General features: G+C 38.6%; 1 protein-coding gene across 2 annotated transcripts; it reads left to right on the top strand.

The window, feature by feature from the left end:
• Positions 1-3,291: 3,291 nt before the first annotated feature.
• Positions 3,292-18,579, top strand: snx27b (sorting nexin 27b). Of its 2 annotated transcripts, none has more exons than XM_042490764.1 (13): positions 3,292-3,723; positions 9,535-9,766; positions 9,934-10,126; positions 10,295-10,359; positions 10,461-10,565; positions 10,691-10,769; positions 11,958-12,121; positions 12,214-12,303; positions 14,136-14,285; positions 14,370-14,498; positions 17,137-17,196; positions 17,289-17,337; positions 17,467-18,579. In XM_042490764.1, the coding sequence occupies exons 1-13, from the start codon at positions 3,392-3,394 to the stop codon at positions 17,532-17,534; spliced, it is 1,716 nt and encodes a 571-aa protein (XP_042346698.1). In that variant the 5' UTR covers positions 3,292-3,391; the 3' UTR covers positions 17,535-18,579. The 2 variants fall into 2 exon arrangements, with proteins under 2 accessions (XP_042346698.1, XP_042346699.1); XM_042490765.1 differs by having other exon boundaries at positions 17,289-17,351.
• The last annotated feature ends 4,539 nt before the right edge of the window (positions 18,580-23,118 follow it).

The following is a 23,118-nucleotide window of genomic DNA, read 5'->3' as shown; positions in this document are numbered from 1 at the left end:
TTATAAATAATTTGTCTTTGAAATAATAACTGGGTAATCTAAATCGCACTACAGTTAAATCTATCAAAACAAAAATGGCAGTATTAAATGTTCAGACAAGGACAACTTGGTTAAACACACAAAGATGTATGCTTGTTTTGTAGTTTTGAGGGACTCGACAGACTTGACATGTGCTGACTGAGTGGGTCTCACTGATTCTGAATGTCAGTGATTAACAAAGAAACAAAAATAAATGTGTCACATTTCATGAATGTTGTGTGTGTGTTTCTTAACAAAATGTAGATATTGTGCAAACTGAAGCACCTGACCCTCTCTACTGCATGGTGGAGGAATGTAACAAAGTAAATTTACTTGAGTACTGAATTTTAGTACATTTTGAGGTACTTGTACTTAACTTGACATTACCTATTTAAGTTTCTTGCTACATCATACTTCTGCTCCACTGTATTATGGACAGACAATAATGTACTTATTACTCCACTGCTATTATTTCACAACATTAATCTGAAGATTCAGTTTATTAACAAAAATATAATCAACAAATTAAATATGATGTATTATTGTATATAAAAATAAAACTTTTTTGATTCCTTGGTGAAACTGACAAGCTGCCCTGCAGAATACGTTTACATTTTTTTGCAGTTTGCCAGACATCTCGTGCAAAGTTGAGGACTGCATTTTCTTCTGTGTCTTTGTACTCCACTGCTAATTTGTTACATCAATAGTTACTCTGGAGACTCAGTTTGTTGTAAAGTTTCCTATTTTTCTTTTTTTGTTTTGATACTCCTTTTCCTCTTTTACCTCACTTCCTGTCCTCCCTTTCCTTTGCACTGATTAGTTCCTTTCACTCTTTGCTCCCTCTTCATTAACCTGATTGAGTTCATCTGTTCACTCCCTATTGTAACCCTGCACACCCTTTCACTCATCCTTTCATAATCATCACAGGGGGGGCTGCATCGCTGGTAAGCAGGGATTCTTTGTCTTTAGTTTATCCTGTGTATGATTTGTTTATCCTTTCTAAGATATACATCTGTTGAATTTAACTTAAGTTCCAATTTTTGCATTTGGTTCTTTCAGATTCCCAATCCATGTGTGTTCTCTCTCCCCCTTTTATGTTGCAGTTGCTTGAGTTTTGGAAATAAACCTGGAAAAGTAAAGTTTCAAGGCTGATGCATTCTGACCTATGCCCATGGTGGTACATTTCTCCTTCTGAACCCCCTTAAACAAATGTAATCAACACATTAAACATGATGTATTATAAAGACAACTTCATTGACCCTTTGGTTAAATTGAATGACTATCCAGAAGTATATAATAAAAACAAACAACAAAAAAACTGGCCTCACCTTTGCCAGCCACAAAATGAAAGTGATGTTTATCAACAATTATAATGCAATAACATGTTTTTTGTCTTTTTTAAAATAGGCCATATTGCATAATTCATTTTAATAGTGGTACTTTCGGTATATTATTATATATATTTTGTCACCAATACCTTTTAAGTTTCTGAATGAAGGAATTTTACTGGTAACAAAGTATTTCTTCACTGTAGTATTGCTACTTCTTCCAACAATGTTACTCCACATTTGCCAGGCAGAATAATGCCTTTAAAATGTTCATTAAAAAATTTGGCTGTCTTTTTATCACATTTTCAAACTAAAATGTCTCCTAGGTCCTAATTCGAAGACTTGTACCCATTAAATGTTTACTCTTATGTAATTGTTTTGGTGTAATGCATATGGAGTTGGAAATAACACTGATGGGGACCGTTTTAAGTCACAACTTTATATCTGCATGTGGTCCTTAAGAGGCAGTGTGTTGAAAACTAGTTACTTTTATGTTTAAAGTTATCTCCAAACCTTAAAAAGCAGCTCATTCCATCTCCATAAAAGTGAGACGATATCTTGCAGTAATCTTTATGCATGTTGTAAACATCCCAGTAATTGTTCTGTTTACTTGTTTTTCAGTTCAACCACAGATGCTTTAAGCAGCTTTTCCAATGCCGCCCCCTTGTGTTTGCTGTGAGGCATCCATGTCATGTCTGAAATCAATCAGCCTACTAAAAATAAGGGGTGAACAGTATTTTCCAAATATTCCTACAGCAGGAGGACTTACTAATTTATATTGTACAATACAAATGTATTTAGTTACAGTTAGATTTTGGGAAGCTTCTGGAAAACGTGGAGACAGAATAAAAAAAAACTTTAAGTTTCAGTTTGATATTAATAAGCTGTAACTGAATTTGAATAAAACCAAATTCATAATATTTGGAGATGTAAAATCAACACTCCACTATAAATTATGATAGGTCGTGTTGAAAAAAAAGGTCTTAAACATTTCAAAACATATTTTTGTGAGTTGTAAATTATGTTGTATATCACATAAATCATGTCAAGTAAAAAAAAAAAAAAAAAAGCAAAATTTCAAAAAACGACATCCTCAATCTAAATTCATTATATATATTTTTTTTTTTTTTTAAAAATAATACCATACATTGCCTACTGCATGCAGGTAGGGGAAATACATTTAAAACAATCTTTACAAATCATTTTTTCTGCTTTAGAAGAGCTATAAGATCATAAATAAAGCTGACTGTCAAGAAACAACAAATTATAAACTCACATGCAATTTGAGATTTGGTGGACTTTTTAACCGCACAATTCATGTATAAAGTATTTTAAAAAAAGATGCCTCCTGATTATCCCAGAAGTTTTGAAGTTTGAGGAAGGTTGTGTGTGTATGTGATTAAAGCAGTTTTTAGGTCGTTTTCTTGTTTGTTTGTTTTTTGCATGCATTTGTTTGTTTCTTATTTTTTTTTTTTTCAACTTTTTTTTTTTATACTAATTTCTTTCTCATTTTTGGACCATGTCTTGTTAAGCTGCTGTTTCCCTTTGTTTTTGAAATAAATCAAACCAATTTGCTCTGGTTTCAAAGGGTTAAAAAAAAGCAAACATGATAGTCCAATTTAACTTTTCCAGATGTCCGATTTTACCTAAATACGCTGTCAGAGTGAGGTTCGGGTTCTCTATGCTTGAAGGTCCACAATCTCTAAAATATTTTACTCATCATATTTTCCTTTATAGAAATATAGCAGAAAACAATAACACGGTGTGAAAGTAACTCTTAAGGTAGTTTTCTTTATAAACTAACAAAAGTGTCTCAAATTTACCTGACCTCACCCCACTTCATTCACCCCTGCTAAGGAGTCTGAAGTGACCCACATGGAACGCATCCTGGGGCGGTCTCGCGAATCATCGGACGCGGTCGGCTTTTTCCGGTGATCTCGGTCAAGTTAGCTAGCAGAGCTTATTAGCCTGCTACAACGAGCTAATGTTTGTAGGATATTAACCGTGAGCCGAATTGGGGTGGATGATAGAAATAGTGTAGAAAAATGGCGGACGTCGAGGGACAAGGAATTTGTTCGTCGGTCCCTCCGTTGCCTCACCCTTCCTCTCGGAACGGCTCCGGTAGCGGTAACGTTACACCGGGCACCGGCGGCAGCTGCCAGACGGCCACCACCGTTACTTCAGGCCCACGGCTAGTCCGGATAGTAAAGTCTGACTCGGGCTATGGGTTCAATGTTCGGGGACAAGTTAGTGAAGGCGGGCAACTACGGAGCATTAACGGGGAACTGTACGCTCCACTGCAGCATGTCAGTGCTGTGCTACCGGGAGGTGCCGCCGACAGAGCCGGTATTTCGAAGGGGGACCGGATCCTTGAGGTGTAAGTGGCTACTGTCTTAGCTTAACCCAAAGCATATCAAGAGTTACAAATGAGTCTTTCATGCAAGATTTATTATGAATGAAAATCGAGGCTAGCAGGACCTGAGAGCATCAATCACCTTTAACTGGGACCAGTGACGACCACCAAAAAGCCTGTGTGAGCGTGCACTATCATACTGGTCTTGCAGGGCAGAATAGCCGTTCATCCCAATGAAAGGAGTGTTTGTGTGTGTCAGGGAGAGCAGATCCAGGAATCATTAGCAATTCCCGTCACACTGGGACCCACTAATCCACAGCATGCCAAATATTCTCAAGTCACCCCTTGTACACATTAATATCTGTGCAATCAGATGCAGTATGCAATATTTCTGCATGGCACGCTTCATCTAGTATAGCGTGCTTTGCTAACGTTGATAAAACCTGGCAAATTGATTTGATTTCTTTCAAGAACATGGGGAGAGGGCAATGAGCAACATCACAAGAAATGGTCAGAAAAATAGCAAAAAAGATTAGTTAACGAGAAAATCACCAGAAAATATATTATAAAAAACAAGAAGCGTAAAAAGTGCTGATAAAAATATTTAAGATTCTATACATATATATGTGTGTGTGTGTGTGTGTGTGTGTGTGTGTGTGTTTGTAACATAATTGTAAATATGAAATTGTTTTAACTGTATTTTTCGGTCATTTTTCTGTACTTTTTGGACAATTCTCCCCTCCCCTCTTTCTTAAAACATTTTTTGTCACTTTTTCCTAATTTCTTGCAATTTATGTGCCATCTCTTGCCCAGTTAGTCATTGCCTTTATTGCCCATGTTTTTGAAAGAAATCAAGCCAGTTCGCTCAGGTTTCAAAATAGCTTGTGAAAGACAACTGGCATAAAAGTTTCAAGGGGTTAATCATGAAGGTTTAAACAAGGCGAATCATTATCATCAGCATCACTGGATTTGGTCAGTTAACCACACACGGATGCGTTGTTACTGTCACTGATGATTGTGCTGCATTCAGGATAGCGGTGGCCATCCTCACTGGCACGTTAGTATGCATGGAGATTGCTTGCTGATGTTAGGCTCTGTTGCTATGGAGAGGAACACGCAGCACAGCTCAGCATCAGCACTGGTGCTTCAGTGTGTCTGTTTGTGTGGAATAAGGTGATGCAGAAAGGGAGGGATGCATTCAGTTCAATTCTGATTGGCTTCGCTCTCTAAAGTTCAGTATCTCATTGGCTGGCTTTTGCACACTGCTTTGTTAATGGATGGCCTGCAGTAACCTGGCAGTTTGTTGACCCCATTATTGTTGCACACTGGTATGCAAGCATTTGGATGTATGTGTGGGTTTTGTTGTATATTGTATACAAAGGACAACGTGCTTGTCCTTTTATTTTGACCCTGTATAATTTTTTGTCAGTTTTGTCTAAGGATGTCCCCGTCAGTTTTTTTACCCTGATCCCAGTTCAAGTCGTTTAATATTGAGTCCTGATCCAATACTTTTATTTACCTGGATAAGTTATTAAAATCAATCCAGTGTATATGCTTGATAGTTTAATAGCTCTGCAATGCAATATGAGAAAAATGTTTACATCCAAACAGTTCTCAGGGTTTTTAAATTGTTTACACAATAACAAAGTTAATTTTTTAAATATCACATCTCCATGTAGTGCAGCATTTATTTCTTCAATAAAATAACAAAGTAAACAAACTAAAATTGGTCTTAAAAATTTTCTCTCAAATCCACTTTATGTGTCATTGTGATAAAAGTACAGAGCACTATAAATGAGTAATATAATCACATTTTCATTTCAAATTAGTTTTGTAGCTACTAACTAAAAATAAACATAAATTTCACTTATACTTAAAGTAGTGTAGCAATGTAAGTTGAACATGGAAAATATCAGTTTCTGCCGCATCAAAATAAAATCCTATACTTTTCGTTTATGACACCTGTGTGACGGCGGATGTAAACAAAGGACCAGGCAAGGCACATGCTCAAAATAACCGATCCCAGTCAGTTTAAAAAACATTGATTGGGCCTGATAACGATCTTTCCGATCTGATCGGTACATCCCTTGTGTCTTCATTGGGAGGTTTTTATTCATGCTGTGCCTTTGCACTAATTTATATTGCCTCATTATAGGCTTCAACTAATAATGCTCTACCAGCCTCATTTGGGACTGTCTCATCTCCTGTGTCTCTCATGCAGTAGATAAGACAGACCCAAATAGTTAACACATATAGCTGAAGATCTGCCCATGGTGCATGGACCGTTTCCTGTCAATGTACACAGTAACTAAGTATGCAGACAGTGGAGTGCCTGCACACAAGCTGCAGTGGTGTAGAGCCTCAGCTATTATCTATGCAATCAATACTTCTTTGCACATTTGCAAACAACTGCTGCTTTGGAGCAGAGTAATCTGCCTTGCTTTTGTTTTTCAGCTGCCTGTGTGATAATAAAGGCAGGCTATGTATAATGTTAAAACTGTGCAGTGTTTTCAGCAGCAAAATAAACAACTTAACTTTTACCTAATCATAAAGACAGAAGAACTGAATATGTTACACAGGTAGATGTCTCTTAAAAACTACTTATGACACTCAATGTGCTGATGGTGCAAGTGCAAAGGCCACTACATCAGGTGCTTATTATGTAGTCATAAAGCTGCTAGAATAAAAGAGCTGCCAAAATGCTTAGTCTGTATTTTGTGATGTAGGAGACATCTGTTCTTTCTTCTACTGCACCTGCAAGATAGTTTGAACTGTGTCTCCTGTATCGCTCTTTGTAAATACTTTTATATTCATCTGTCAGCTTAGTATGTGGACCCCAACTCAGGGGGCCTCCCTTGGCTTGCTTACATGCTCATTTGTTATCTGTTGCCATTGAGTTATTAGTATCAGAGAGCTTTAGACACATGTCGCCCTGTTAGCGTAAGCCATGCCATGACATAATGGCTGACATAACAGATCAGCTGTCAGTCACAAGTTCTACCTACACTGAAGAAAAATATGTTGTTTTACTCCCAGTTACACAGGTTTAACCCTTTGAAACATGAGCAAATTGATTTTATTTTTTGAAAAAAACAAAGGGGGAAGGCAATAAGAAACTTATCAAGACATTGCCCAAAATTAGCAGAAAAGTAGTAAAAAAAAAAATGAGAGGAAAATTACTTAAAAATGAACAAAAACAAACAAAAAAAACAAGCAAAAAAACAGAAACAAACAAGAAAATAATGTAGAAAAGGTGCAGAGGTGTATTTGTAAATATGTATAAAATATAGTTTTCTGGACATTTATGATTTTTTTGATTATTTTTTTAAAGCTAAAAGCTAAGGTTAAGTTGAAGATATATTTTTTATGCACTCATTAGATATATTTCTCTAAAATCTTAGTTGTAGTTATGATTAAAGTCCATATTAATGAGCCCTTCACCAAGATAATCCATCCCTCTTACAGGTGTGGCATAGCATACACTGCAAATCTACACACTGTACATTTAAATTGGATAATTTGCTGCTGTTCTTTGTCATTTATCATTGTTAAAGATGAAAATTTGGAGTTTGAGCCATTGGTTGGACAAAAGAAACAATTTGAAGATGTCGCTTTGGGGTCTGGAAAATTGTGATGAGAATTTTTCAAGCAATTTTTAGACATTTTATGAAGCAAAGGATTAATTGGGAAAATAATTGCTTCACATTATTCATTAAAGAAAATAATTGTAAGTTGCAGCCTGAGAGTAAATGAAGAACAGGGACTTGAGAATTGTGTTTTATCAGTCTTAGATGTTCCAAAAAAAACCCCAAAAACATTCTATTAGAAGATCAGAGCAAGCTTTTACCAACCAATTTATGCCAAACATATTGTAAGACTCTCCCCAAGGTATTGACTGGTTTGCATTGAAGTTATGCAAATGAATAACAAATAATATTTGAAGCAGTTCTGGCCTCTGTCTTTGGAAAATCTTCAAGTGCCAACTTGAACATTTGCCACATTTATGCTAATATTTGAAAGCTATTGTTGAAATTGTGGAAATCTGTTACATAAGCATAAAACGTGAAGCGCAGAATAATGCAATTTGCTGAATCTCATTCTGGCACATATACTGGCTTACTTTGCCAACCTTCCCATAACTTTGGAATTTGTTTTAAATAGTGTCCAAAACAAACTGCTAGAAGTGATGCTGAGACCTTTTAGAAGAGATGCTGTGGCTGTTTTGAGTAAAGTAAACTATAGGTCAGGTTGCTACAGCGCTGTCATCAGCACTGTCATGCCTCTGACACATGCCTGCCAGAGGGCACACACCCAGTGTTGCTCATGCTCAGCTGTGCTAATGACATAAACCAAAGGTCTTATTCCTGAGGGGGAAGACGAGAGCCCAGAGTGAGCGATTTTGAGGACAAATCCTCCGTCACTCTGTCACCCACGCATTTAAAAAAAAGCTGTTACACTTGATTTACTTCATAACAATTCACTTTCTGCCATGTCATTCAGAATTACGTTCTGTTTTCATTATTTAATGATTCACTTTTTCCCCATAAGATTCACCTGCATGGCAAACTGATGGATTTTAATTGTCTAAACACAACAGTCCTCTGTAAATGCTCCCTTTGCAAAACTAGCCAGTTTAGCATTGTTGGTTTTGGTGTGTCAGAAACCTGATGATTCAAGTCTGGCTATTTTTGGAGCTGTCACTTTTAGTATTATATTTGATTTTGTTTTTTTGTGATATTTGTTAAGGGGCCTTCAATACTTACATTCACTGGTTCATGTAACTTTTAAAATTACACACTCCATTTTTTTTTCTTGCACTTTTTTTTAATGCAACATTTGGTGTGTTTGTCCTTCTTTGTGAGCACAGCTGGACTGACAACTTTTCAATTCAGTTTGGCTATTAATAGTCAGCTAATCTACGAAGGGTTTGTTTCAAATATGAGGAAATTGTGAATGTTATATTTTCAATTTAGTTGAATTTCCCATTGATTTTTATCAAAGCCTGACCATTAAAATAGCTTTACAATTTAATCCATGGTCACAGTCAAGGTCATACGGAACAGGACTGAATTGAAAATTTGAGCAAAGAAAACTTTTTTTTTTTTAAATCAATGAACTCTAAAAACGAGGACATTTTCAATGTGTAACAATATTATTTAACATTTATTTGACACACATTACTTGACACTTTGATGCTTCAATTGCGTTTAACAGTCAGTGTGTGAAAGTTGATAGACCCACTTGTGCACCCTCACACAAATTATGTACACAGCTCAAATTTTGCATACATTACCGTGCCTATGCAAGAGGTATTTTGAGCCCCTATGTTGTATTTTTTTTCTCCTGAGAATATAAAATCAATCCATATATTGGCCCAGTTAAAACTCAGCATCAGAATGTGCCATAGAATCTTACCATGTAAGTAATACTCTTATTTAAAAAATGATTTTTATAAGCAACAATGTATTTATTGTAATTAGGGATGCACAATATTTGATTTTTTTCCGCACCTGATTTAAGTGACCATCAGGTCTCTCCTGTTGTGGAATTAAGATCAAATTATGCATACTCTTATTGTGATGGCCCACCAGCAGATGGAGACATGAAATACAATTCTTTTCAGTGTATGTAATGTTCATACATTGTGCAAAAAAAAGAAAAATACTTAAGCATAGGGTTGATGTTTTGTACATGTCCACTTTGTCAATTTAAAAAATCAATTTTTGTAAATTTTTCTTTTAAAGCCTATATCTGTCAATACCAATGATCTGTTGGTATTTTTGTGCATAAACCAAAATTAATCTCATCTAATCTCATCCTTCATGTTTTAAACAGTAATGGGGTGAATGTAGAGGGAGCGACCCACAAGCAGGTGGTGGACCTGATCCGGGCTGGAGAGAGGGAGCTGGTCCTGGCCGTGCTGTCCGTCCCACCCCAGGAGGCCGACTGCTTGGATCCCGGAGATGACGTTTCAGCCCAGTCCTGCTACGACTACTCCGACAAGCAGGCCGTCCCCATCTCTGTGCCCAGCTACAAACACACTGAGCTCAATCAGGAAAAGTTTGTGGTGGGTGCACTTGTGGATGAATACATAAACAGCTTGAACTTGGAAGCATGAGTAGATGGTTTTATATATATAGGCTCATATGGGAGGATCGGTCTTGAATTCCCTGTCATTGCGTTGTGCCATTCATTTGCATCATTTGCTTCCTTTGCACTCTCTCTCTTCTCCAGGTTTATAATGTGTACATGGCAGGCAGGCAGCTGTGCTCCAAGCGTTACCGTGAATTTGTGATCCTACACCAAAACCTGAAGAGGGAGTTTGCTAACTTTACGTTCCCAAAGCTGCCAGGGAAATGGCCTTTTTCCCTGTCGGAGCAGCAGCTAGACGCACGACGCAGAGGCCTGGAAGAATACCTGGAGAAAGGTCAGGGACAGAGAAGGAGATGTAGAGTTTCTGTAAAAATTAGAAAGTCAGAATAAAGTATTTATTCTGCCATACTAATATGGTAAAAAAAATAATATTGTCCACTCCATTTAATAACCACTGTTATTTCACACAAAATCATCTATGTATCTTGTCTTAAATCTGCAGTGTGCTCTGTACGGGTAATTGGAGAAAGTGACATCATGCAGGAATTCCTGTCTGAATCAGATGAGGTAAAAAAAAAAAAAGAAAAGAAAAACCTTAATGTTGGTCCTTTTTTGTGTCTCTTGCCTGTGACTCACTTTGCAATTTTTCCCTCTTTCTCATGACCTAGAACTATAACGGCGTGTCAGATGTGGAGTTGAGAATAGCCATGCCAGACAAAACCACACTCACCGTCAGAGTTCGCAAAAACTCAACTACAGACCAGGTTTACCAGGTAAACACACACAGACACACACACAGGCCTGAGTAAATGTTAACCATTACAACCACGACTTTTGACTGTCATCTCTCAAATGTTTTACATTCTTTTCTCCTTTTTTCTGTCTCTCTCTCTTTCAGGCTGTTGTTATGAAACTAGGGATGGACAGCGTAACAGCGAGCTACTTTGCTCTGTTTGAGGTCATCAACCACACCTTTGGTTAGTAAGAGCTTGTAATTAAGGGTTTTGAGTTTGTGTGTATCCTCCTTGTCTATGCCGAGAATGTTTCCCATGTTTAAAATACTTTACATTTGTTGTAAGTGGTATTAGCTAATGAGTGTTATGAGTCTTCAACAGCCATCCTTTCAAAATACCTTTTAAAATAATCTAAGATAAATACCTTTGTGCAAGAATCTTCATGAACGTCACTTCAACCTGTGACGTTCGCTCTCTCAAGGCTAGTGTGGTTTGCGTGTTTCAGATTTTTTAAATAACGACTAAATGAATCTATATCAGAAGTAGTTCTCTTTAGTGGCTGAATTCATTCCCCATAACCTGTGTGGTCTCTGTTATTGCAAAGACAGAAGCGGCAGAACAGCAGCAGTAAAAAAAAAAAAAACAGAGAGATATATGAAGCACAAATCACAAGATCAGAATTGTTCCTTTCAGCCAAAGAAGAGAATTAGGAGTGAAGCATTTTTTTATCCTTCAGCCATGTGCAGAAAGTCATGTTTTTATCACATGCAGATTAGATTATCAGAAATATTTGAATTCGTTATGCTCATCAAAGTTTCTCTTATTTACAAACTGTGGAAAAGGCAGAGAATTCTTCTTTGAACAAAAACGAGATTAATTGCCACACTTCCTCCAGCCTTTCCACATTCGTTACCTTTTAATTTGAGGTTAACTTGAAGCTATGTTTCCTTATATTTATCTGTTCTGTATAAGCTAATACAATATCTTTTATATCACACACACACACACACACACACACACACACACACAAAAGGCTAATTTCATGGTGGCACAAAAGTAAAAATCGGGGGATGACAATAGTCAGTAGGACTAATCCTCTGGGCATCATGAATGTGCAACATCTCATCTGTAAAGTGGAGTGTGGAGAAGAGGCAAAATGGCTTTTTGATCCGTTTTAGACACACACTCTGCGCCTGTATCCGCTTCCTTCTTTTCTTTTTCCACTGCATACCATCAAGATGAGAGCACTAAGCAACGCATCTAGTATCTAACATGATTCACACTAATGTTTAAAGCTACAGTGGATAACTTTTTCGCAAATTAACTTTTTGATATATTTACTTGGAGAAAACAGGTATTATGTCAATACACATGCCACATAATAATGGGCCATCGCTCTCTCCTGTTTTATCTCTCTTTTTTGTTTTTCAGTGCGTAAACTTGCCCCCAACGAGTTCCCCCACAAATTGTATGTACAAAATTATACCTCAGCCATCCCAGGAACCTGTCTCACCCTGCGCAAGTGGCTCTTCACCACAGAAGAAGAAATTCTGCTCAATGACAACCAGCTGGCTGTCAACTATTTCTTTCACCAGGTGTGTGTCTTTCTTTGTGGTGTGTGTATATCAGTGTTTTTTTGTGTGGGTTTTGTTCTAACAGTGTCCCTCTTTTGGTCGTGTCTTCGCAGGCTGTGGATGACGTGAAGAAAGGTTTCATTAAAGCAGAGCAGAAGTCCTACCAGCTGCAGAAGCTGGCCGAGCAGAAGAAGATGTCCATGGTCAGTCTCTCACACGTGGACAGACAAGACACAGCTACTCTGTTACTGCTTCTACTCACACAGACCGAGATAGATAGTTACTCATTATAGTTCAGTGTGGCTCATGTCATCCCCTCTCTCCCACCTGTCTCCCTTCTCAGTGTGTGATATAACAAAGTGGAAAAGGTGCAGTGTCCTCTGGGGGTGGAGGTTGTCTAACAGTGAAAGTGTAGGTTTGACTGGAGAGGAAAATGTGCACAACGAGAGCGAGCGAGTTCTCTTCTGTCTCGAAACATAAATAGATTGCCTAGTGTTAAGGGAGATTAAACCTGCCCCAGCAGGTAAATACTCGCACCTTATTTTCAGATCATTTGGGCAGCAGAGAATAAAGTGTCTGACTGTACTCTGCTTTGTGACTGCAAAGCCTAGACTACACTTGTTTTAAAATGCATAACTTCTCATATGTTCATGCATTGCATCTCCACTGCTGGCATTTTGGAACCCCTGAAACAGACCCTCTGAAATACTGCAGACCTCATTTTAGTTTGGAAAAGATTGTGTCTCTGCCCGTCCAGAACACAACCCCAAAGTTTTCAAACAACAGACACATTCACGTTCCCACTATGTCTTATCAAGCCGAAACACTACAGCTAGATCTTCAAAGCTTTTGTGATTTTTATTCTTTATATTTGAGTGCTCCTTTCACTGGGCTTTTTTTTCTCTCCACTCCTGCAGGTTTGAGCATTCACACTGCCTGGGTGAGCAGCACTGCTCAGGCACAGCTCAACTGCAGAATTAAAGTCAGGCATATTTTTCCCTGCACTTTTTATCAAGAATAGACTAAAAATGATTTTTGATAACCAAACAGACATTATATCTCCTTTCACTGCAGTTGCAATGTCTTTATCTGTCAGAGACATGAAAACATGCAAATATATCTGTTTTATCAACCTTTTCATTTCAAAATCAAAGCCCTCTGACAGTGTTTCTGTTGCGAGAATCCCTTTATTTTTCAACACAAGGCGTTTTATTGTGAAATATTTGCAGGACTGTGTTGTTGACAATGCAGTGACTTGCACAGCTCTAAAATGAGTGGAGTACAGTTGTTACACTAGCAGGCAGCTCTGCAGCAGCACCACAGCAACGACTCTGTCTGTAGAGTTTCCCGTCAAACTCTGCTCACTCAGGCAATGTGGCCTGTTTCACTTTTAGTAACAGTCCCTCCTGGTGGTCAATCCAAGCGAAGAAATCTCTACTCTTATGTTCGCCTTCTCATAGCTTAAGCAACTAACCGCAGCATAGACAATGTCAGCATGCACATGCCCAGTGTACATTTGATATGCGTTTTCAGATATGTCAGTGTGAATGGAGATTATTTCTGGAACTGTGCTAAAACACTTTCCAGATCGTTTCCATCTCAAAATGCATTTTTAAAATGAAAGCTTATTTGTGTGTACGTGACCTTAGACCCCTTTAAACCTCAGAAGGTGCATCCTTCATCTAAACTCTGGGAAGTTTCAGACACTCAAATAAAAGTCCTGGAATACGCTGAAAATATGACCTTTTAACTTAAGATATCTGCTTCCCCGTGCTACGTGTATTTTCCTGATCTTTTGTCCTTTGCTAGTCAAATGTCTGAGTTATTTAACCAGTTAATGAATAATACATTAATTTAGGATTTGGTAACATATTTGCCCCTGGTTAAGGAGAAAACACTTAAATCCTTTAAAATAAAAAAAAATGACTGTCTGAAAAAGTCCTTGATAGTCCTTGAATTTGACCTGCCCCTGACTGTACGAACCACGTACACAGCAAAAACACTGTCCTGTGTCCTCTGCCTCTTTCTTTCTTAGTATCTGAGCTTGCTGAGGGGTTGCGAGGGCTACAATGAGATCATATTCCCACACTGTTCCTGCGACTCCCGACGTAAAGGCCACGTCATCACAGCCATCAGCATTCACCACTTCAAGCTGCACGCCTGCACCGAGGAAGGGACACTGGAGGCAAGGGCGAATGTTGCTAGTGTTTGTGTGTAAACATATTTTGTATGTACAGAGTGAGTGTACTAAAGTGTCATGTCATTCCAGAACCAGGTGATTGCGTTTGACTGGGGAGAGATGCAGAGGTGGGACACGGATGAAGAGGGCATGGCCTTCTGCTTTGAATATGCTCGAGGAGAGAAGAAACCACGCTGGGTCAAGATATTTACACCCTATGTGAGTTTCACACGCACACTGTTACACATATGCCATAGTGCCAGAGTTTTCTGACAGTCATAAAAACACAAAGTTACGGAATTTTGGAACTACATCTCATGAGAAAAACATGATGATGTAAAGGAAAGGCATTTTAATTTAGGTAATCTTCATCATCTGTTCAGCTTTATGGAATAATGATTTAGATAACTAGTTTTTTACTGCCCCTGCAACAGCTTTTTAATTAAGAAAAAAAAAGAAGGGTTCCCACAGATCCTTTAAGTCCCAAAAGGCATCGAACTCATCTATCTAAAAATGTTGCATTGGATTATAAAATCTCAAAATAATTAGTAAGATCTATTTTTGTAGACAATATACAGAATGCCTCTCGCATTAACGTCATGCTGATCCAGATAGTGGAACCAACAACACTCAAATACATTTAACATCTGATCAAATGACAAAAGAACAAAGTTTTTTTTCAAGGTAAATCAAATGCATACTTTTATGATAATATATTGATTGTTTTCCATGTGCTTCAGTCTTGAAGGTGTTATTTTTTTCAACATTTGAAGTAGATTATCTAACTTAAAAAAAAGAAAATTCAAAAACTACATGTTTTATCTTATAATTAATATTTTGACAAAATTGTCCTCAACTCTAATTAATAAATGTAATTTCATGTATTTTTTCTTCAATTTTTGTTATTTTAAAATTGTTCTTAAATTTCATTTCAAGTGGCATTAAAATGTCTAAAATCTAACTTGTCTTCAACTGTAGGAACCCTTAAAAAAGTGTCCAGATATACAGTATCTTAATTTCTGTTGCTTACCTTTAACTAAGTCAAATAAAAATTAAATCACCAATTTAAAGGAGTCACTTGACATTTTGGGAAATATCTGTATTTGGCCTCTAACTTGAGATGATCAATACCTCTCTTGTGTCTGTAAAGTAAATATGAAGCTGCCGCAAGCAGCCAGCTAACTTAGCCAAGCATAAAGAGTGGAGGAAAAACACTTGCACATCTCACCTCTCGTTTGTTAAATCCATTCAAAAACCGAAGTGTTGGCCGGTTACACTGTTTCCTGGCTGTGAGCAGTTGCCAAGCAACCAGCAGAAAGTCCAGGAAGTTAAAGCTTCTAGCCAAGAAATAGTCTGGCACATAACTCCCCCTAAATCTGCAAATTCCCTTTTACACTCCAGGTTTTATACGGATTAAACGTAGATATAACATGTTAATTAGTGAGCTTCACAGGTGCGGGTAGGTGCACAGTTTGATGGAGCTAAGCCAGCTGTTTCCTGCTGTTTTCAGTCTTTGTGCAAAGCTAAACAATCAATCATTCAGTAAAGCAATAATTCATTTGTCACGCGGACAAGGTAAAACACATGGTTTCTGTTTGGAATGATTTAATTGCCCGCACATCCCGACCCCAAAAAGATAGCCGCACAGTCACTCTTCCTAAACACAGCAGTGTCCCACTGCAGTCCGCAGCAGGAACACGACAGGTTCGGCATACAGAAAGTCAACGTGTTGACTGGTGCTGTCATTAAGCCAAGTTAAGTCATCAAGCGGATTAAGCCAAGTTTTGGTAAATCAAAGGATTTTACAGTTCCTGATATCCTGATGGTCGACAGGTTATCGGACTGGCTGATTATCAGGGCCGATATTTTGCATTTTGCTGATTATGTATTTTCCGATGAAATCAATTAATCAAAAAGTGCAAAGAAGGAACTTTGACTTTGTAAAACCTCAGGGAGCTATTTCAATTTATTCTTTTTTTTAATTTGAGTTTTCAATTGACTTTATGAAAAAGAGTTGCTGGAAACTTGCTGAACATAATGGTGAAAGTCTCACTTTTGATTGAACATTTTCTAAAGGCATTTAAACAAAGTTTTGTGTTGTAGTTTGTTATATCCCAAATTCTAAATACTGACAGAAATATTTTCATTGTTATTGTTAATGCATATCAGTTCCAAATATTGGTAATCGGTCTCATTAACTACTAATATAGTATCAGCCCTGAAATAACAATGTCGGTCGACATAGAAACAAATTTAGCGTGGAGGTCGTCCAGTTTATTTTGTACAATGACTAGCAGGACGTTAGTTTACCTGGAGTCCATTTTCTCCATCTTCCTTGATCTTAACTGATTTAAAAACCTCAAAGTGGGCAGGAGGAGCGTTTACTGCCTGGTGAGTTGATTTCGTCATCCTGATGATGACCTGCAGTCACACACTACCACCATCCAACACCAACCAGGCACCACCAAGACTTGCAAAACATACATAAAGCACAGATTTAGTAGAGCTGAGAGAGAGGCAGCTGGAATCATTTGTGCCTCATGACATCAGATTTAGATATAATAACGTGTTAATCTGTGAGCTTTACAGGTGCTGGTGTCATTTCTCACAGTTTGATAGAGCTAAGCTAGCTGTTTCCTTCTTTGTGCTAAGCTAACAAGCTGCTGAATGTAACCATCTATTTACAGTACAGACATGACGGTGATATCTATCTCATCATCTAACTCTCCAACAGAACGTTTACGAGCGTATTTCCCAACATACCAAACTATTGCTTTAACCTATCAACATTCATCTGCTTTTAAAATCTAAATCCACGTTTCTCTCTTTGTGTTCGCCGTGCATGGCCGATTTTCAGTTTAACTACATGCATGAGTGCTTCGAGAGAGTATTCTGTGAGCTGAAGTGGAGAAAAGAGGTAAGGACCATCTACAAATAAACTAGCCTACTCTATTACAAGCTTTTTATCTGTCATCTTCACTCTGACCAGCTGTGTGTGCGTTTCTTCAGGTGGAAGAGGAGGCTACAGACAAGGACAATAAGAACTGCAGTAAAGATGGTATGTGTGGCAAGGTAAGGCTTTGCCTGCCTCTGTCCGCTCTATGATTAATCAGCAGCCAGGGTGAATTTCTCTGTTTCCTGCCTCTGAGTTTTTGTGTCTTCCCCCTGATTGCTGTTTCTGTTTCAGAATATTTTCCAGCTGCTGAGGCACAGAAGGGATGGAGGCACCTAGGAAGGGAGATCGTTACCTCTTAATTAGACACCGTCGTCGCCAACTCAGCTGAGTTTGGCCCTCATCTATCCCCAGACCCAGCAACACTCAGCTATTAACTACATGGTTATCATTTACACTCCATCGGCTATAATCTGAGAAGCTACCCCTCCCTCCCTCCCTCGGATACATGCAAACCGACAAGCACCTGCAAATGAACAAATCAAATACATGGAACCATAAAAAGCTACAGACACATGAAACAGAACTCTTGAACCCAGTGCACCATAATCATGCATTGAGCAGTGCTCTGTTGAAAAGAAATGAGGCCTCTATGACCTTAAAGTCATGGATTCATGCAAGCCTTCTTCCTACTGGCAGGGACTTGAAGTGGAATGTGACTTGTACATGAGGAGGTGTTTAGCCTCCTCAGAAATAATCCTACCGGGAAGAGAGAGCTGACGTGCAGAAGGAAACATTGTTGGACTAACAAGTGGAAGCTGATAGTGCTTGTCGAAGGGGAACGCAGACAACACTAATGAGTGATACTGGAGGATTGACTGCAGGAAGACACGTCGTTTCTCCATTTACGGATCATAGCAGCAGTGTCCCCCTTTATCTTTTTTTTGGCCAGTTGTTAGTGTGCAAATGTGTTTGTGCATATGTGTGCCGGGGGGGGGGTCAAAAGGCACCAGAGTGAGGCCCTCCGAATGTAAGTCACAGCTGAATTGCATACACACATTGCAGATCATTTTGCATTAATTGAAGAGAACTTTTGACATTGTAATGTGGTAAGTGAGAGAAAGGGGAGAGAAAGCAAACATTTTGTAGACTTTTTTTTTTCTTTCATTCAGAGAGACAGCTGTAATGATTTGATGAGCAGGAACAATGTTAAACTTCTGACTAATGTTGCACTTTATCCAACAGTATTTACATCCTCCAAATGTGGGAAGCAGATAGCTGCAAAATACTGGAACTAGCCTGTGCTTAGTTTACATTCATTTCTGACTGACTGACGACAGTATGATTATGTGCTGCATCATCAAACGGCTGCAGAGCCATGCATTAAACTTTTATGTATTTATAGTATTATGTAAACGCTCCATGCAATTGTTTTAGGGTCATAATGGAGCACTGATCAGTCAATGGAGAACAGTATGTTTAGTGTGCATTACCTCTAAGAGACAGCAGGGGTCCTTCTCCTCCTGTCTGCTCTCTTGCAGGCCCTGATTACTTTGTTTCTGAAAGCTCCCCACAGGATTTATAATAGCCATGTAATTCAAAGGGTCTTTCCACTTGCAGCACTATTTATCTCCGTAGCTGGCACTTCGCTGTACTTTTGAACCACTCATGCACTCCAGATTCAGGTTAAGTGGGAAGAGGAATTCTTTGCGCAAAAAAAAGGGCAGCTTGCATTCATCAATATGATAGATATGAAAATAATTCACTAAAGGCTTTGTAGCAACTGATCACAGAACTGTAGTGTTATGTAAGAAACAGTGTAATTCAGTGTCCCTCATGAGCTCAGTTAATGTCCTCATCCCGAGAATAATGTTATAATAATAACATAATAAGGTATAACATGATTATCTGATGATGCAATTGTGACTTCAGGCTGACATAAATAAATAACAAACTAATGTAATTACAGGATATTACATCATTAAAACATGATCATGTGCTGACATTAAATGTTAATCATTGCTCAGTGCAATATAGTGATGTTACTACCTTATTCAGCAAACTTGCCTTTATTGCATTATCAGCTCATGAAGGAGGACATTTTGAAACTTTATCAGAAAGACATGATACTATAAGGTTGCTTCTAGCGTTTACACAATGAGCCCTCGTATTAGTGCTGGGTGATTACAGTTGATTATTATGATGGTAATGAGAATATTTTCCAAAAGAAATATACTTTGTATTGTAACATGTGTAATTTGTGCAAAATCATGTGTAGGATAAATCAAACTACTAAAAGTGAAGACCTGCGTTCTCAGGCATTACATGAGATGAAACTTAAAGGGATAGTTTGGATTTTGGGGGTTGTATGGGGTATTTATTCATAGTCCGTGTGTAATACATGTCAGTTGGCACACCCACAGTTTGAAAGCAGGCTGGAGTCCAACACAGAAGCTAAGCATCAAACAAAATGTATTTTCGCCACCTAAAATAAGTTCAATCATTTTCCTGTTGGATGTCAAGGCCTTTGCACACTGAGTACATTTTTTTTTCAGATGCATTTTTTTTAATCTGTCATCTAAAAAAAAAAAAAATGGAACTCAGAGAAACTGTGCACTCTGGGTCAGATGTGTTTTACTCTATTTGTTGCGAAAATCTGCAATATGAGACAAAATTGAAAGACACGATCCTCCCTTGTTTCTCTCCATTGAAGTCACCTCCGTCGATGTCTCAACTCTTTGCCTGTGTCTTGCATTTGGCATCGCGGCTACCTAAAGGGGCTGAGCCGTACTCCGTCTCTGTCTCCACACTGTCTCTGTCTCTCTCTGTCTCTGTCATGAATGTAATATAGGGAAGTGGGTCTGTGTGCGATCCACCTGCCGTCTTGCGCTGGTGAAGTCATTCGGAGCCTGAGTCTGCGCAGTAGCAATATCCATGGTGGGTGAATTCCTGTCAAAACACCCGACCAATCGCGAGCAGCCCCATTGAATGTGAGTGCACCAATTGGCTTACACGGCTGTCAATCATGGCAGAAAATCCCCTTTTTGTAGAATTGAATAACACATTAAAACCAAACTTATCAGAAAAACGATCACTTGAACAAACATCAGGTTGATGAGAACTACCTTCAGTAACAGAAACAACCTTTGAGAAAAATGTTTTTGGTGTGTACTTTTTAGTTAGGCCTATGTCCCATTCACTAACACGGAGGGGCGGGCTTTATGACCTACACCGCAGACAGACACCAGGGAGCAATCGAGTTTGAAATGTTTTGGGCAACTGTCATGTTGTCCATCATTATATACAGTTTATGGTGAAAACATGATTGACATGTGAGGTCATATTTATTTTTAGACCTGCAATAATTTCGGTGGAAAAAGGGACTTGCTGTGCAAAGCTGTACTGTCTGACATAAAGGTAAAACAGCGAAAATATTTTCAATATAGTGTACACTTAAAGTGATTTTTTTTTTTAGGTGGCTAAAATATTTATATTATTTATTTTATTTATGTATATTTTTCTGATACAGTGCGTTACTATCTCCACCTTTGAACCCTATCGCTCAGATAATATATTTTGTTTCTAACCCCACCACAGCAGCAGATCGCTCAGCTTCACTGTCTATTCTGCTTCTCCAAACAGGGTGTGCCAACTGACATCTACTGTCAGTAATATGCTGTCTATGGACATACAACCCTCCGAAAAAACTGAACTATCCCTTTAATATGTCCAGAACAAAACCTAATTTTCCTAGTTTATAATTAGCGAATGCCAGTAAACCATAATGTTCATTATCGCCCAGGCCTAACTCCTATTTAGCTCGTAATGAGAATATCAACAATAATTTTCCAACATGCAAGTAAAGAGTCGTAGACTGGCATCAGTGGCTCCTGCTGAGAGTGCTTGTTATAATGATGGTGCTGTTCACAAAAGCCGCTTCAGGTGATTAATGAGCTCCAACAGACACTCGTGGGCATCTAAAGGAGGTTTAATTGAATGTGTTGAGCCTTGAATTGAGAGCTTGAATGTGCAATCCTAAAAGCTGAACACATGTCCCAGGATTCTCATCTGTTTACTGGACCGTGTCCGAGGTGGTCGATTGTCTCTGATCTGCCCGCCTTCAAGTGTGCGCTCACCCCCTTCACTCTCTCTCTCTTTCTCTCTCTCTCTCTCTCTCTTTCTCGTTCTCATCCTGAATAAAGTGTCTCTTATTTATTTCAGTAAGATACTATGTTAAATTCAGCTTCTCTGTTGTTTAGTTTTTCCACATGATATGGTTTAGCTTTCTGAAGAGTCACGTTAAGAAGAAGAGGACGGAGACTGAAAACCTGCAGATTCTTTGACATGTTGAAATGTAGAATTTAAGACAGAGTGTTTGGTTACGTCGCTTACTGTAATAAATTGTAACATATTCTTTTAAATAAACTGATTTATTGATGCAAAGTTAGGGTTTTTTTGTGTTTTGTTCGTGGAGCTGGGAGTCGAAAAGATAATGACTTTACACACGAGCAGAGCAAGATTCGTATACACTCACTTTGTGTACCCACATCTGTTTTTTTCTTCCTCTCTCCTGCGTCTTCTTTGCTCCACAACTCCGTCTTTTAATGAGATCTGGGAGACAATTACCCAACATGGCCGTACCATATCGACCTGCATCGAAGGCCTGTACCCAGTAATTAATACATATTGACTGGTTGTGGTCTGGGACATTATCTTGGGATGTCTGAATTTTGAAACGCTAACATCTCTGGGACAGAAACTTGTCCTGAGAGACGTCTTGCAAATGATCCAACCTCTGTGTTGATCAGTTTCATACCACAGCTTGATCACATTAAGGGGCTGATGGGTGCAAAAGGCAGGAGGATTGTTGCATTGTACCAGGTAATATATTATTTACAGTTTATAGTGCAGTTTTATAGAACCAAAAAAAAGCTTCAGAGTTGTGCATTTAACACGGGGGTCTGTGGGGATTGACTCACTTTTTTTGAGCCAGCCTCAAGTTGCCGTTCATGGAATTGCAGTTACTGGCACTTATACACTGGCTTTATTTTACAACCCCAGAGGCTGCCTCTTATTATAAACTAATGAAACATAGTTATGAATATTTTACACCATTTTGCCAATAGATGCCCCTAAATCATACACACTGGACCTTTAAAGTGGGAAAAGCTGCATTAGATCTATTTTTTTAATTTCAGTATGATTAAACTCTTTTAAAATGCAGCCAATTTTTATGAACTATGACTCCCTGCTTTTATATTCTCTCCCTCTCTCCTTTTTCCCACAGGAGCTAAACACAATACAGAACTGACAGGGCTGCACAAGCAGCAGTGTAAGTGAACCGCATGTGTGTGTGTGTGTGTGTGTGAGAGAGAGAGAGAGAGAGAGAGAGAGAGAGAGAGAGAAAACATTAAGAGACAAAGAGCTTTGGGAGTGTGCATGGTTACTGCATTAGGTCTGCAGCAGGGTCCTGACTCTCACCACTTGATGCATGAGTGGGTTTTTGTGCTTGCACTGCTTTCTGGTTTGTGGATGTGGGTGCAAAATTGTGCGACAAATGCTGCCACATATTGCAGAGGCCCCTCAAAGATTCCTGCATCCCACACGCCTGCTCGCTGCATCACGCTCCACTGTTTTGTATGACGCGGTTTGCCTCTCCTCTGAACAAACAGCTCTGCGTGAGCTGTCGACACAGAGCAGGTGGATGACTGAGTCACCGGCGGAGGGGAGTATCTTAGATTTATTACCTGTGCTGTATTGCATCTCTCAGCTGTGCATCCCCAGCACTCACACAGACAAAAGGAGCTCAGTAGGCCATTGATATTCATTGTGAATTGTTTCAATAGTAAACTGTCCTGCCTGCACATATACAATGAAAATGTTTAAAACCTAATTTATAGCCTGCGAGCTGAAGGTTTGTGTACCTCGGTGCCAAAACAGCAATTA

Source organism: Plectropomus leopardus, chromosome 7 (assembly GCF_008729295.1).
Source record: "Plectropomus leopardus isolate mb chromosome 7, YSFRI_Pleo_2.0, whole genome shotgun sequence".
Lineage (NCBI taxonomy): Eukaryota > Metazoa > Chordata > Actinopteri > Perciformes > Serranidae > Plectropomus > Plectropomus leopardus.
The sequence above is the reverse complement of the archived record's forward strand: the minus strand, read 5'-3'. Positions and strand labels throughout refer to the sequence as shown.